The following is a 15,839-nucleotide window of genomic DNA, read 5'->3' on the forward strand; positions in this document are numbered from 1 at the left end:
AACGCTGTCACTGACCGGATCGTGCAGCGTAATTACCAAAAAGAGAGAAAATTAGGAAACGATTTGGTGGAAATGGACAGGAAGGACGGATTGTGGCCGTGTTATTTCAACGCTGGGTAAACATCAGGTTAATTGGCCGGTGAATCCCAGTGTCTGCGCAGATGGAGCAGACTAAGACTTTTCACCTGTACAAGTCATTAACCTTCATTTCCCACAATTAGATGAACAGTAACAGACGTTCCTCCCCCCGTGTCCGCGGGCTGTATAATCCGTCTGTGTCACATGCAGATGGCTGGAGGCGCACAACACATATGACCAGAGCGCTGAGATTTTTTGAGATCAGGAGAATATTGGAATAAGTTAAACATGAACACATTTTAACCCCATTTATCACCGATGATCAGGAAACTTGTTAAAGATGTAATGCTGCTTATTCGGAGCTCTGGGCAGATCTACCATCAGATTTATCAGAGCTGTAATAAGGGCTGCTTATCGGATTTCGGGCCCAGGGTGTTGGCGTTTCTCACACAGCGCGGTTTGTGAACTGTTCGCGTGCTGCTGTGGTGACCGTGCATCGTGGCCCCATTGGGAATAACAGACGTGGAAACTGCGGAGCACCACGTGCCATGAGAGGTGAACGTCTGCTACGAAGGTGCGCGAGGGCCGAACGACACGCTACAGCAGAGCAGCTCACCGTGAAAACCTACCAGGGGCGACCAGACGTGTGTCTAATACAACCGTTCAGCGAACCTACTGCGTATGGGGCTCCGGAGAAGAGGGACGGTCACCGCTCTTATGTAACAAAGCTGCAGCGGGGATTATTTCATGGCGTTCTCTGGGTCACTCATGCATGTGGACGGCTCTGAAGCGATTTGGGTGTGAATCCATCATTGCAGATCATGTCACCCCTCCCCCCTACACGCTGATTGTCTTCCCTGGGGCAGATGGAATCTTCCAGCAAGACAATGCGACACGTCACACGCTAGAAATGTCCGACAGTGGTTGGAAGAGCACGACCAAGACCTCCAAGTACTTCCCTGCCCCCTAATTCTCCAGACCTGAACCCAATTGAGCATCTGTGGGACCTCGATCATCTGGTTGGCTCTATGGATCCTCCCCCCACGCACCCCCCATCAAATGTGGGATGTTCTGCAGTCACCGCGGCGCCAGATACCGGAGACCACCAACCAGCACCTTATTGATCACTCCCCGCCCGTCTACTGCTGTCAGCGCTGCACACGGCGTTTACTCTGGATATTAGCTGCTGTCAGTGCTGCACACTCTATCCTATATACGATCCTATATACAGATGCTACATCTCCTCTGTGTACATCTTATACTGATCCTATATACAGATACTACATCTCCTGTGCACATACTATACTGATTGTGAAGGATTTGACTGACACAGCTTCTGTGTCGACGCCCGTGGTTAATCAGTCTCCATCTGTTCCTAGGTCTGCTAGAGTGACTCGATCTGCTACCACTCAGGCTGGTAGGCTGAGGAGTGGGAGAGCCTATCGCAGCCTGGCCAGACGGTTCTAGCTCCCGCCCTTGGTCTACTTATACCTTCATTTGCTGCATGTCCTTTGCCTGTTATTCACTTGTTTCCTGGCTCTACTGTTCCTGCTATTACTATTGACCTCTGCTTCATATTGACCCTGGCTTGACTGACTATTCTCCTGCTCTGCATTTGTTACCACGAACACTCCTGGTTTGACTCGGCTCGTCCACTACGCTGTTGCTCACGGTGTTGCAGTGGGCAACTTCCCCACTTCCCATTGCTTCTGTGTACCCTTGTCTTGTTTGTCTGTCGTGCACATATTGAGCGTAGGGACCGTCGCACAGTTGTACGCCGTCGCCTAGGACGGGCTGTGCAAGTAGGCAGGGACTGAGTGGCGGGTAGATTAGGGCTCACCTGTCTGTCTCCCTATCCTGACATTACATAATCACAGGCCCATATACCTTTTCTACCCTGGTCCCTGACACACTATGGATCCCCTTGAGGCCCTGACTCAGCAAATGCAGGGTCTCTCCCTACAGGTCCAAGACCTGGCTCAGAGGTGCAACCAGCGTGATGCCACCCAGGTAGTGCCCTCCACCCCACCTCTTGAACGCCACCTCAAGTTGCCTGACTGGTTCTCAGGGGACCGGAAGACTTTTTTTCTCCTTTCGGGGAAGTTGTAGGCTCTATTTCCGTTTGAGGCCCCACTCCTCAGGTTCTGAGAGCCAGTGAGTGGGTATAATTATGTCCCGGCTCCAGGACGGGCCCCAGGAATAGGCCTTCTCCTTGGCCCCTGAACTCTCTTCTGTTGACCGTTTCTTTTTGGCTCTCGGACTCATCTATGACGAGACTGACAAGACTGCCTTTGCCGAGAGTCAGCTGGTGACCTTACGTCAGGGTAAGAGACCCGTTGAGGAGTACTGTTCTGACTTTAGGAAGTGGTGTGTAGCTTCTCGGTGGAATGACCCTGCCTTGAGGTGCCAGTTTAGATTGGGTCTGTCGAACGCTCTGAAAGACCTGTTAGTTATTCCTCTTCTGACTCTCTAGATCAGGTTATGGCTTTAGCGGTACGTCTTGACCGACGTCTCAGGGAACGACGACTTGAACATTTTTGTGCCTTCTCTTCTGGCTCCCCTATGATGGCTTCCGAGGCTCCGTTGCTTCGTTCTTCCACGGAAAACTCGGATGAACCTATGCAACTCGGGGCCTCCGTGTCTCCCCAACAACGTAGAGAGTTCCGCAGGAAGAATGGTCTCTGCTTCTACTGTGGGGATGACAAGCATCAAGTGAACAACTGTCCTAGACGTAAGAATAAACAGCCGGAAATCTCCCGCGCCTAAGTGACCATCGGGGAGGTCGCTTGGGCGCACAGGTATTTTCCGTATACATGAAACCTAATAAGATCTTGCTTCCCTTTCAGGTCTCTTTTGGTGGTAGGTCTGCTACCGGCAATGCCTTCGTGGATTCAGGGTCTTCTGCTAATATCATGTCTGTGGAATTTGCTATGTCTCTTGCTATGCCATTATTTGATTTGCCTAAACCTGTCCCGGTAGTGGGTATCGACTCCACTCCTCTTGCTAATGGTTATTTTATGCAGCATACCCCTGTTTTTGAACTCCTTGTTGGCTCCATGCATTTGGAGCAGTGCTCTGTACTGGTGATGCAGGGATTATCGTCCGATTTGGTTTTAGGCCTTCCCTGGTTGCAGATGCATAATCCCACGTTTAACTGGAATACTGGGGATCGTACCAAATGGGGTAATGAATGCTTGACGTCATGTTTTTCTATTACACCGCATTTCAAATTATTATGCAAATGTTATTTTTCGCTGATTTTCCTAAATAGTCGATGCAAATGACAGTCAGTATAATCTTCAGCATCAACCGCTGGAGTATAATGCAAATTTTAATGAACAAATCTCCCAATGATAACAGATTTTCTTTGTTTCAAATTATTCTGCACAACAGAGATCAAAACATTTTAAAGGTTGTAAAGAGAACTAAAATGGTAATTTGTTGAATTTACAGCAATCAAAAGCTCTTTCAATAAAAACAAAACTTACCAGGCCAAGTTACATGTTACACAGGACCCTTCTCTGATATCACCTGCACAATTCTTGCATCCATTGAATTTGTGAGTATTTGGACAGTTTCTGCTTGAATATCTTTGCAGGATGTCAGAATCGCCTCCCAGAGCTTCTGTTTTGATGTGAACTGCCTCCCACCCTCATAGATATTTTGCTTGAGGATGCTCCAAAGGTTCTCAATAGGGTTGAGGTCAGGGGAACATGGGGGCCACACCATGAGTTTCTCTCCTTTTATGCCCATAGCAGCCAATGACAGAGGTATTCTTTGCAGAGGTCATTTTCACACCGTCAGGGACCCTAAAGGGGCCTACCAGCTCTCTCCCCATGATTTCAGCCCAAAACATGACTCCACCACCTCCTTGCTGACGTCGCAGCCTTGTTGGGACATGGTGGCCATTCACCAACCATCCACTACTCCATCCATCTGGACCATCCAGGGTTGCACGGCACTCATCCGTAAACAACACGGTTTGAAAATTAGTCTTCATGTATTTCTGAGCCCACTGCAACCGTTTCTGCTTGTGAGCATTGTTTAAGGGTGGCCGTATAATAGCTTTATGCACACTTGCAAACCTCTGGAGGATCCTACACCTTGAGGTTCGCGGGACTCCGGCGGCTTCAAATACCTGTTTGCTGCTTTGCAATAGCATTTTAGCAGCTGCTCTCCTAATCCTATTAATTTGTCTGGCAGAAACCTTCCTCATTATGCCTTTATCTGAACAAACCCGTCTGTGCTCCGAATCAGCCACAAATCTTTTCACAGTACGATGATAATGCTTAAGTTTTCTTGAAATATCCAATGTTTTCATACCTTGTCCAAGGTATTGCACTATTTCACGCTTTTCGGCAGCAGAGAGATCCTTTTTCTTTCCCATATTGCTTGAATCCTGTGGCTGCTTAATAATGTGGAACGTCCTTCTTAAGTAGTTTTCCTTTGATTGAGCACACCTGGCAAACGAATTATCACAGGTGTCTGAGATTGATTACAATGATCCAAAGAGCCCTAAGACACAAGACCATCCATGAGTTTAATTGAAAAACTAATAATTAAATATTTATGACACTTAAATCCAATGTGCATAATAATTTGGAACACGGTGTAATTTGCTTTCTCTCGCTGAGGAGGTGAACACACTACCTGAGTTTATTCAGGATTTCGCTGATGTTTTTTCTAAATAAGCTTCGAAATGTTACCTCCTCACAGAGAATACGATTGCGCAATCGATTTGGTACCAGGAGCTAAGCTTCCTAAGGGTAGGATATTTAATCTCTCTTGTCCCGAACGGGAAGCCATGAGAGAGTATATCCAGGAATGCCTGGCCAAGGGTTACATTCGTCCCTCTACTTCTCCGGTAGGTGCTGGCTTCTTCTTCGCAGGGAAGAAGGATGGTGGTCTTAGGCCGTGCATCGATTACCGTAACCTGAATAAGGTCACTGTAAGGAACCAGTATCCCCTTCCTCTGATTCCTGATCTCTTCAATCAGGTTCAGGGGGCCCAATGGTTCTCTAAGTTTGATCTTCGGGGGGCTTACAACCTTATCCGAATCAGAGAAGGGTATAAGTGGAAGACTGCGTTTAACACGCCCGAAGGTCATTTCGAATACCTTGTCATGCCCTTTGGGTTGTGTAATGCTCCTGCGGTCTTCCAGAATTTCATAAATGAGATTTTAAGAGACTACCTGGGGGTATTTCTTGTTGTGTACCTTTATGACATACTTGTGTTTTCCAAGGACTGGTCCTCCCACATTGAGCATGTCAGGAAGGTGCTCTAGGCCCTTTGGGAAAACAAACTCTTTGCTAAAACCGAAAAATGTGTGTTTGGGGTGCAGGAGATACCATTTTTGGGTCAAATCCTCACTCCTAATGAATTCCGCATGGACCCTGCCAAGGTTGAGGCTGTTACTGAATGGGTCCAACCTGCCTCCCTGAAGGCTTTACAGTGCTTCCTGGGGTTTGCTAATTATTACAGGAGATTTATTGCTAACTTCTCGGTCATCGCTAAGCCTCTTACGGACCTTACTCGCAAAGGTGCTGATCTCCTCCACTGGCCTCCGGAGGCGGTCCAGGCTTTTGAGATCCTTAAGAGGTGCTTTATCTCGGCCCCGGTGCTGGTTCAGCGTAACCAAATGGAGCCATTCATCCTGGAGGTTGACGCCTCCGAGGTGGGAGTAGGTGCTGTCTTGTCCCAGGTCCCTCACCCATCTCCGTCCCTGTGCCTACTTCTCCAGGAAGTTCTCGCCCACTGAGAGTAACTATGATATTGGCAACCGCAAACTCTTAGCCATTAAATGGGCATTTGAAGAGTGGCGCCACTTCCTGGAGGGGGCTAGGCACCAGGTAACGGTCCTTACCGACCACAAGAATCTGGTTTTTCTAGAATCTGCCCGGAGGCTAAACCCGAGACAAGCTCGATGGGCGTTGTTTTTTACTAGATTCAACTTTGTGGTCACCTATAAGGCTGGGTCTAAAAATATTAAAGCTGATGCGCTGTCGCGTAGCTTCATGGCCAGCCCTCCTCCACCGGAGGATCCTGCTTGTGTTTTGCCCCCAGGTATAATCATATCCTCTATTGATTCTGACTTGGTCCCCGAAATTGCGGCTGATCAAGGTTCATCTCCCGAGAACCTTCCTGAGAACAAGCTGTTTGTTCCCCTGCAATTCCGGCTAAGGGTATTCAGGGAGAATCATGACTCTGCACTATCTGGCCATCCAGGCATTCTGGCTACCAAGCACCTAATTTCTAGAACCTATTGGTGGCCTGGGTTGACTAAAGACGTTAAGGCCTACGTCGCCGCTTGTGAAATTTGTGCTAGGTCCAAGACTCCCAGGTCCCGACCAGCGGGCTTACTATGTTCTTTGCCCATTCCCCAGAGAACTTGGACCCATATCTCCATGGATTTTATGACCGATTTGCCTCCATCTCAAGGCAAGTCGGTGGTGTGGGTTGTAGTAGACCGCTTCAGCAAGAAGTCCCACTTTGTGCCCCTCAAGAAACTACCCAATGCCAAGACGTTAGCTACCTTGTTTGTCAAACACATCCTGCGTCTCCATGGGGTTCCGGTCAATATTGTTTCTGACAGAGGGGTACAATTTGTTTCATTGTTTTGGAGGGCTTTCTGTAAGAAGTTGGAGATTCATCTGTCCTTCTCCTCGGCCTTCCATCCTGAAACTAATGGCCAAACCGAGAGGACTAATCAGTCTCTAGAACAATATTTAAGGTGTTTTATCTCTGACTGTCAATATGATTGGGTCTCCTTCATTTCTCGCCGAATTTTCCCTCAATAACCGGGTCAGTAACTCGTCAGGGGTCTACCTCTTTTTCTGTAATTTTGGATTTAATCCACGGTTCTCCTCCATTTCACTTGGTGGTTCCAACAATCCCGAGGTAGATGTCGTTCATCGGGAACTGTGCACAGTCTCGGCCCAGGTTCAGAAGAACCTAGCAGATAAAAGACGTTTTGCTAACCCCTTGTTTGTGGTCGGGGATCTGGTGTGGCTGTCTTCAAGAAATTTGCGCCTTAAAGTTTCGTCCAAAAAGTTTGCTCTCCGGTATATAGGGCCGTACAAGGTCATTGAGGACCTTAACCCTGTCTCCTTCCAGCTGGAGTTACCCCCATCTTTTCAAATACACGTGTTCCATGCCTCCCTCCTGAAACGCTGCTCCCCGTCCTTGGCTACCTCGAGAAAACCTCTGGTCCGTTCTTACGCCTGAAGGGGTAGAATTTGAGGTGGCCAAGATTGTGGACAGCAGGATGGCCCAAGGCTCCCTCTAGTACCTGGTCCATTGGAGAGGATACGGGCCTGAGGAGAGGACTTGGGTACCCGCCCGGGATGTTCACACCGGGTTATTGCTCAGGAAGTTCCATCTTCGGTTCCCCAACAAGCCAGGTCCACCTAGTAAGGCTCCAGTGGCCCCTCATAAAAGGGGGGGGTACTGTGAAGGATTTGCCTGACACAGCTTCTGTGTCGACGCCCGTGGTTAATCAGCCTGCATCTGTTCCTAGGTCTGCTAGAGTGACTATCTGCTACCACTCAGGCTGGTAGGCTGAGGAGTGGGAGAGCCTATCGCAGCCTGGCCAGACGGTTCTAGCTCCCGCCCTTGGTCTACTTATACCTTAATTTGCTGCTTGTCCTTTGTCTGTGATTCTCTTGTTTCCTGGCTCTGCTGTTACAATTGACCTCTGCTTCATATTGACCCTGGCTTGGCTGACTGTACACAGAGGAGATGTAGTGTCTGTATATAGGATCAGTATAAGATGTACACAGGGGAGATGTAGTATCTGTATATAGGATCAGTATAAGATGTATACAGGGGAGATGTAGTATCTGTATATAGGATCAGTATAAGATGTACAGAGGAGATGCAGTGTCTGTATATAGGATCAGTATAAGATGTACACAGAGGAGATGTAGTATCTGTATATAGGATCAGTATAAGATGTACACAGGGGAGATGTAGTATCTGTATATAGGATCAGTATAAGATGTATACAGGGGAGATGTAGTATCTGTATATAGGATCAGTATAAGATGTACAGAGGAGATGCAGTGTCTGTATATAGGATCAGTATAAGATGTACACAGAGGAGATGTAGTGTCTGTATATAGGATCAGTATAAGATGTACACAGAGGAGATGTAGTGTCTGTATATAGGATCAGTATAAGATGTACACAGAGGAGATGTAGTGTCTGTATATAGGATCAGTATAAGATGTACACAGAGGAGATGTAGTGTCTGTATATAGGATCAGTATAAGATGTACACAGAGGAGATGTAGTGTCTGTATATAGGATCAGTATAAGATGTACAGAGGAGATGTAGTGTCTGTATATAGGATCAGTATAAGATGTACACAGAGGAGATGTAGTGTCTGTATATAGGATCAGTATAAGATGTACACAGAGGAGATGTAGTATCTGTATATAGGATCAGTATAAGATGTATACAGAGGAGATGTAGTATCTGTATATAGGATCAGTATAAGATGTACACAGAGGAGATGTAGTGTCTGTATATAGGATCAGTATAAGATGTACACAGAGGAGATGTAATATCTGTATATAGGATCAGTATAAGATGTATACAGAGGAGATGTAGTGTCTGTATATAGGATCAGTATAAGATGTACACAGAGGAGATGTAGTGTCTGTATATAGGATCAGTATAAGATGTAGTGTCTGTATATAGGATCAGTATAATGTATACAGAGGAGATGTAGTATCTGTATATAGGATCAGTATAAGATGTACACAGAGGAGATGTAGTGTCTGTATATAGGATCAGTATAAGATGTACACAGAGGAGATGTAGTATCTGTATATAGGATCAGTATAAGATGTACACAGAGGAGATGTAATATCTGTATATAGGATCAGTATAAGATGTACACAGAGGAGATGTAGTGTCTGTATATAGGATCAGTATAAGATGTACACAGAGGAGATGTAGTGTCTGTATATAGGATCAGTATAAGATGTAGTGTCTGTATATAGGATCAGTATAATGTATACAGAGGAGATGTAGTATCTGTATATAGGATCAGTATAAGATGTACACAGAGGAGATGTAGTGTCTGTATATAGGATCAGTATAAGATGTACACAGAGGAAATGTAGTGTCTGTATATAGGATCAGTATAAGATGTACACAGAGGAGATGTAGTGTCTGTATATAGGATCAGTATAAGATGTACACAGAGGAGATGTAGTGTCTGTATATAGGATCAGTATAAGATGTACACAGAGGAGATGTAGTATCTGTATATAGGATCAGTATAAGATGTACACAGAGGAGATGTAGTGTCTGTATATAGGATCAGTATAAGATGTACACAGAGGAGATGTAGTGTCTGTATATAGGATCAGTATAAGATGTACACAGAGGAGATGTAGTGTCTGTATATAGGATCAGTATAAGATGTACACAGAGGAGATGTAGTATCTGTATTTAGGATCAGTATAAGATGTACACAGAGGAGATGTAGTGTCTGTATATAGGATCAGTATAAGATGTACACAGAGGAGATGTAGTGTCTGTATATAGGATCAGTATAAGATGTATACAGGGGAGATGTAGTGTCTGTATATAGGATCAGTATAAGATGTACAGAGGAGATGTAGTGTCTGTATATAGGATCAGTATAAGATGTACACAGAGGAGATGTAGTGTCTGTATATAGGATCAGTATAAGATGTACACAGAGGAGATGGAGTATCTGTATATAGGATCAGTATAAGATGTACACAGAGGAGATGTAGTATCTGTATATAGGATCAGTATAAGATGTACACAGGAGATGTAGTATCTGTATATAGGATCAGTATAAGATGTATACAGAGGAGATGTAGTGTCTGTATATAGGATCAGTATAAGACGTACACAGAGGAGATGTAGTGTCTGTATATAGGATCAGTATAAGATGTACACAGAGGAGATGTAGTGTCTGTATATAGGATCAGTATAAGATGTATACAGAGGAGATGAAGTGTCTGTATATAGGATCAATATAAGATGTACACAGAGGAGATGTAGTGTCTGTATATAGGATCAGTATAAGATGTATACAGAGGAGATGTAGTATCTGTATATAGGATCAGTATAAGATGTACACAGAGGAGATGTAGTATCTGTATATAGGATCAGTATAAGATGTATACAGAGGAGATGTAGTGTCTGTATATAGGATCAGTATAAGATGTATACAGAGGAGATGAAGTGTCTGTATATAGGATCAATATAAGATGTACACAGAGGAGATGTAGTGTCTGTATATAGGATCAGTATAAGATGTATACAGAGGAGATGTAGTATCTGTATATAGGATCAGTATAAGATGTACACAGAGGAGATGTAGTGTCTGTATATAGGATCAGTATAAGATGTACACAGAGGAGATGTAGTGTCTGTATATAGGATCAGTATAAGATGTACACAGAGGAGATGTAGTGTCTGTATATAGGATCAGTATAAGATGTACACAGAGGAGATGTAGTGTCTGTATATAGGATCAGTATAAGATGTACACAGAGGAGATGTAATGTCTGTATATAGGATCAGTATAAGATGTACACAGAGGAGATGTAGTGTCTGTATATAGGATCAGTATAAGATGTACACAGGGGAGATGTAGTGTCTGTATATAGGATCAGTATAAGATGTACACAGAGGAGATGTAGTGTCTGTATATAGGATCAGTATAAGATGTACACAGAGGAGATGTAGTATCTGTATATAGGATCAGTATAAGATGTATACAGAGGAGATGTAGTGTCTGTATATAGGATCAGTATAAGATGTACACAGAGGAGATGTAGTGTCTGTATATAGGATCAGTATAAGATGTACACAGAGGAGATGTAGTGTCTGTATATAGGATCAGTATAAGATGTACACAGAGGAGATGTAGTGTCTGTATATAGGATCAGTATAAGATGTACACAGAGGAGATGTAGTATCTGTATATAGGATCAGTATAAGATGTACACAGAGGAGATGTAGTATCTGTATATAGGATCAGTATAAGATGTAGTGTCTGTATATAGGATCAGTATAAGATGTACACAGAGGAGATGTAGTATCTGTATATAGGATCAGTATAAGATGTACACAGAGGAGATGTAGTGTCTGTATATAGGATCAGTATAATACGTACACTACACAAAGGGGGAGAATACATATACACCCACAACTTTTTAGTTTTGTTTTTTCTTTTTATCAAGGTTGTTTTCTTTTCATTCCACTGTAATAATTTGATTTTATGTAATGGACCTGGCAAAACAATCCAAACGTAAAACACCCTTTTTATTCCAGGTTGTAATGCAACGGAAAAGGACAAAAATCAAGCGGGTGAACACTTTCTGAACGCACTGCGCCCATGAATACATTTACTCCTCTCGTCTATGCTCATATATCACACACTATAAAACATGGGGACGGCTAGTAAGCAGCAGAGGTTTATAAAAAGATATAACACAATCATAGTAGAGATGTGTACAAGACCACGGACGTAGACGTGAGAACCTCCATTCTTCACAGTGCAGCCGGCATTATAGGGGTTTTTCCGGTTTTATGTGTATAAATGAAAATTTCTGCAATTCTCTAATAGACTTTGTGTTACAATTCCTCACCATTACCAAGATGTGTTTGCTGTCAGTGAATCTGAACACTAGTTAACATTCATAGACTGCAAACCCGTACATAGCAAGTTCTGTTCTCCTGAGATGTGGAGACAATTGTATCCAGCCTAGACATTGCAAACACATGGACAGCGACACAAAGCTTTATGATAGTTTGTTACAATGTTTCAGTGTTTTCTCTGCCCCTCCACCTTAGAAAACATTTATACTGGTGAGAAATAATTTATTTGGAGCAGAGAGGGGGGGGGGGGAACATTATGGGCTCAGTATGGCGATCTCTCCTGATTACAGTTAATAAGCTCCGCCCCCTACGCAGGCGACGCCTCGGATCGGTGGGTGTCATGTGTAATAACCTTGTATGGGGGCACTCACCTCCAGGTCGTTGAAGAACAGATGAGTGTCAGCGAGGTTGAAGATCATTTCCTCCATCATGAGACCTATCCGTACTGATGTGGTCGTGTCCTGGGGAGAGACGGAGACCGGTCAGGGGGGACATTACTCCTCACAGTTTTACTTTTTGCTATAAAGTGAATGGGAGGTTTAGAGATCTCACATCTGAAGCTGCAGGACGTGATTATGATTTGCTGCATCTTTTTGTCCCTTTCTCCCAATAAGAAAACACAGAAGCCATGATAAACATATCCAAACAAAAGACGTAAACGATAGACCAAGTGGCCCCCATCATGAAGACGACTGAGAAATAAATAATATACAGGAGCCACTGTGGGAAATGAAACTGAGTAACGGAACCGCCACTGGTGAACGGGTCATCTTTTTTTGGGGGTTGTTGCTGCGGCTTGTATTAGTTGTTGGGTCTCAGCTCCCTGTGTGGCCGCAGTATATTGACTCCTCGGCGTGAGTGGTCCACAGACGAGCTGCACCCAGTGGCCTGGGGGGTCACCAGAGGAGGGTCTTCGTGTGTTTTAATCAACCTCTGTGGCGGCGTCTTTACTGCACGGTAACCTAATTATTACGCATTCTTGGCAGAGTGAATGTTAATTAGAGAAGGATGCTTGTGGTCTCCGCAGATGGAGGAGGTACGGAGACTGCAGGTTCTGGGGGATGGAGGGTCCTGCGCGCTCCTCCTGTGCCGCTCTCATTGTTCGGACCCCTCAGATCTGCAGGTTATTACATCACTTGGACAGATCATTGAAGTCTGACACTTTCATATTTCTTGCTCTCTCGCTCCACGTATACATCTTATTACAGCCGTCTCTGGCATTGGCTCCATACAGCGGGACAGTTACAAGGATGGACAGGTAATAAATTGCCCACATCTCAGGATACTTGGCAGGGACAGGAAAAGAGTTTCGCAAAACAACGCGATGCCATGTCGCTGATGATGGCGGAGGTATATTATATGTGTATAATGTACGAGGAGAGACGTGTATACATCAACGTGGCCTGTGGCCCCCACTTCTGACACAGGAACGCCTCTCACCCAATGTTCAGACTTGCGCGGCTTCCAGTAAACCTGCGTCTCGGTGTCTGAATTCTCTCCTGTTTACTTATGTCCCAATTACTCTGACATTCAAGAGGCGAGGACAATGCGGATACGAGTCCACACGTTAGAGGCTTTTGTCAGCATTTCATGCGAGCCGGCCCCACGTCTATTCTGCTGCCAACTACCTGTAGAGAATGTGCGCAAATAATGACACTGCCACAAGGATGAAGGTATTAATTATGTGTATTTATTAAATCAGACCGCTATTCTGAGGAGCTTATCTCCCGGAGATGTCAGCCAAGGGTTAGAGACGGATTAAGAGACAATCAGCAGCTTTCTGAGCACTGAACCCCCCCCCCCTCCTCCTCCTCGTGGTTTTACCTGCACAAATAGAAAGTGCTGCAAATCACAGACAACGCCGTCCCTTTAATTGCACTTAATTACTTAGGAACTCGCCAGCCTCAGACTCGTTCTGCCGGTTGTGGAACACGATTTAATCTCGATCAATGATCTCCAATCTGAGGCTCGGACCGATGTAAAACTACAACCTCCAGCAAGCCCTGCTAATCTGCAGCTATCATGCTGGGAGTTGTAGTTTGATATCAGTCAGAGTCTCAGATTGGAGATCATTGATCGAGAGAATATTTCACGCCACACATATAAAGGATCAGTGATCGCTACGATCTGTGTACAAGGCTTCAATGTAATCTCTTCCCTGTAAATACAAGTCCTTGAATCCTCATCTGTGAAAGCAGGGTCACCACCAATATGGCTGCCATAAGGGATACTTCTCCTCCATTCATTTTCACAGAGCCTCTCGAATATACATTCTGTGGCTGTCCGCCAGCTACAGTCACCCCAGAAAAATTGTCTGTTCCAACATAGATTTCTTTCACAATCACGGCGGCACTACTTATACAGGTGATCTGAAAGCTAAATCTGGTGTAGAGCGTTTGGTTTGGATGACTCCACTCATTACATTCTGTAAATTGAATGAGGTATTCACAGCCAGCCAGTATTCCCATCATCATGAGAGTTATTCATTGCCTCACCTGTAATACCAGCAGCTCTAAAAATAAATGAGGTAGTCACAGCCCCGCCCCCTGTACCAACATCACTAAAAATAAATGAGGTAGTCACAGCCCCGCCCCCTGTACCAACATCACTAAAAATAAATGGGGCAGTCAAAGCCCCGCCCCCTGTAGCAGCATCACTAAAAATAAATGGGGCAGTCAAAGCCCCGCCCCCTGAAGCAGCATCACTAAAAATAAATGAGGTAGTCACAGCCCCGCCCCCTGTACTAACATCACTAAAAATAAATGAGGTTGTCACAGCCCCGCCCCCTGTACTAACATCACTAAAAGTAACTGGGGTAGTCAAAGCCCCGCCCCCAGTAGCAGCATCACTAAAAAAGAAATGAAGTAGTCACAGCCCCACCCCGCCCCCTGTACTAACATCACTAAAAGTAAATGGGGTAGTCACAGCCCCGCCCCCTGTACCAACATCACTAAAAACAATTAGCCAATTATAACCAATCAATAAGTAATTAATGTTCTGATTGGTAATAGCCCCACAGAGCAGAGGAGCTGGATGTCTTCCTATTATTTTCAGCAGTTCAGTGGGATTGCCCCCATAAGTTCATGTCCCCATTTGTGATATCCCAGGATAAAATCCTCCATATTCCTGGCGCGCTGAAGCCTCTTGTGGACGGCGTGACGCTCGGGGTGGTCGCAGGGCTCAGGACGCAGCATGTAACTCTATGTAATATGTTCATAGTCTGCAGGGGTGGCTGTCGCTGACCGGCTGTAAATTTCTTGCCATTAATTCAGTGCGGACACTATAATTTATGACTACCCCAAGTTCTACAAAGCAGCCAGCGCGGGGAGGCCAAGGATAAGATTTCCCATGGATTTATACCGCGGCTTGAACTCCAAATATTCTTTCAAAAGCGTAATTAATAAAAAGGGAGAGAAGTTGTTGCTTTTTTGAGCTTGATCCCAGTTCTGGAGAAGTGCTTTTTGATTGAGTTCAGAGCATTTTGCCATTGCCTTGCCCATTAAAACACACGCACACATAAAGTTGAGTGACATCTCTGGAGCGCGGGGCCGCCAGCCTCTTGCCAAGAGATAATTTCACTGGATGTTTATGGGACGGCGAGCCCTGGGACATCACTGACACCCCGCTAATGCACTCTGGCAGGTAATGTTTGACTTTTAGGGCTGGCGGCCGGCCAGGGGAATACTTTAGTGCAGCGGCGGTGAAGGAGCGAGTCGCAGCCCGTGGCATTCCCGCAGCGTAGAGAACCACTTGTGGCTCCTCTGACGACATTTTGGTACCATTAGGGCGATAAGGAGAGAAAAGTGAATGCAATGAATGGATCAGGGTGACATCAAGGTCGGTTCTTATATGGAGTATTAGTGGCAGAGCTCTGTGTTATACCTCGGACGTTAGATATCATGTGACATCCTTGTAACATCCCTCTCCCCAAATATATCCCCTCCCCCTCCCAGACTGGACAGTAAAAATAAATACCTGATCTAAAATAAATTCTGTGATAATCTTTTGCTGTGTCAACTTCACTGTGATCTTATGAACTGGGCCGCTCAGGATGAAGAAAGTTACAGATGGGGAAGTGCTGCCGTGGATGGAGTCAGGAGGGTCATAATGC

General features: G+C 45.1%; 1 protein-coding gene and 1 long non-coding RNA gene across 6 annotated transcripts in view; one reads left to right on the forward strand and one right to left on the reverse strand.

Moving 5' to 3' along the window:
• LOC142666215 (uncharacterized) overlaps positions 1–15,839 on the forward strand; it is a 93,891-nt gene that overhangs the window by 41,969 nt on the left and 36,083 nt on the right. The window lies entirely within an intron of this gene.
• EYA2 (EYA transcriptional coactivator and phosphatase 2) overlaps positions 1–15,839 on the reverse strand; it is a 199,309-nt gene that overhangs the window by 15,762 nt on the left and 167,708 nt on the right. For all 5 annotated transcript variants that reach the window (XM_075846197.1, XM_075846195.1, XM_075846196.1 and 2 more), the window contains one exon: positions 12,100–12,189. In XM_075846197.1, coding sequence (XP_075702312.1) covers positions 12,100–12,189 — 90 coding nt within the window. The remainder of the gene's footprint in view (positions 1–12,099; positions 12,190–15,839) is intronic.

Source organism: Rhinoderma darwinii, chromosome 13 (genome assembly GCF_050947455.1).
Source record: "Rhinoderma darwinii isolate aRhiDar2 chromosome 13, aRhiDar2.hap1, whole genome shotgun sequence".
Taxonomy (NCBI): domain Eukaryota; kingdom Metazoa; phylum Chordata; class Amphibia; order Anura; family Rhinodermatidae; genus Rhinoderma; species Rhinoderma darwinii.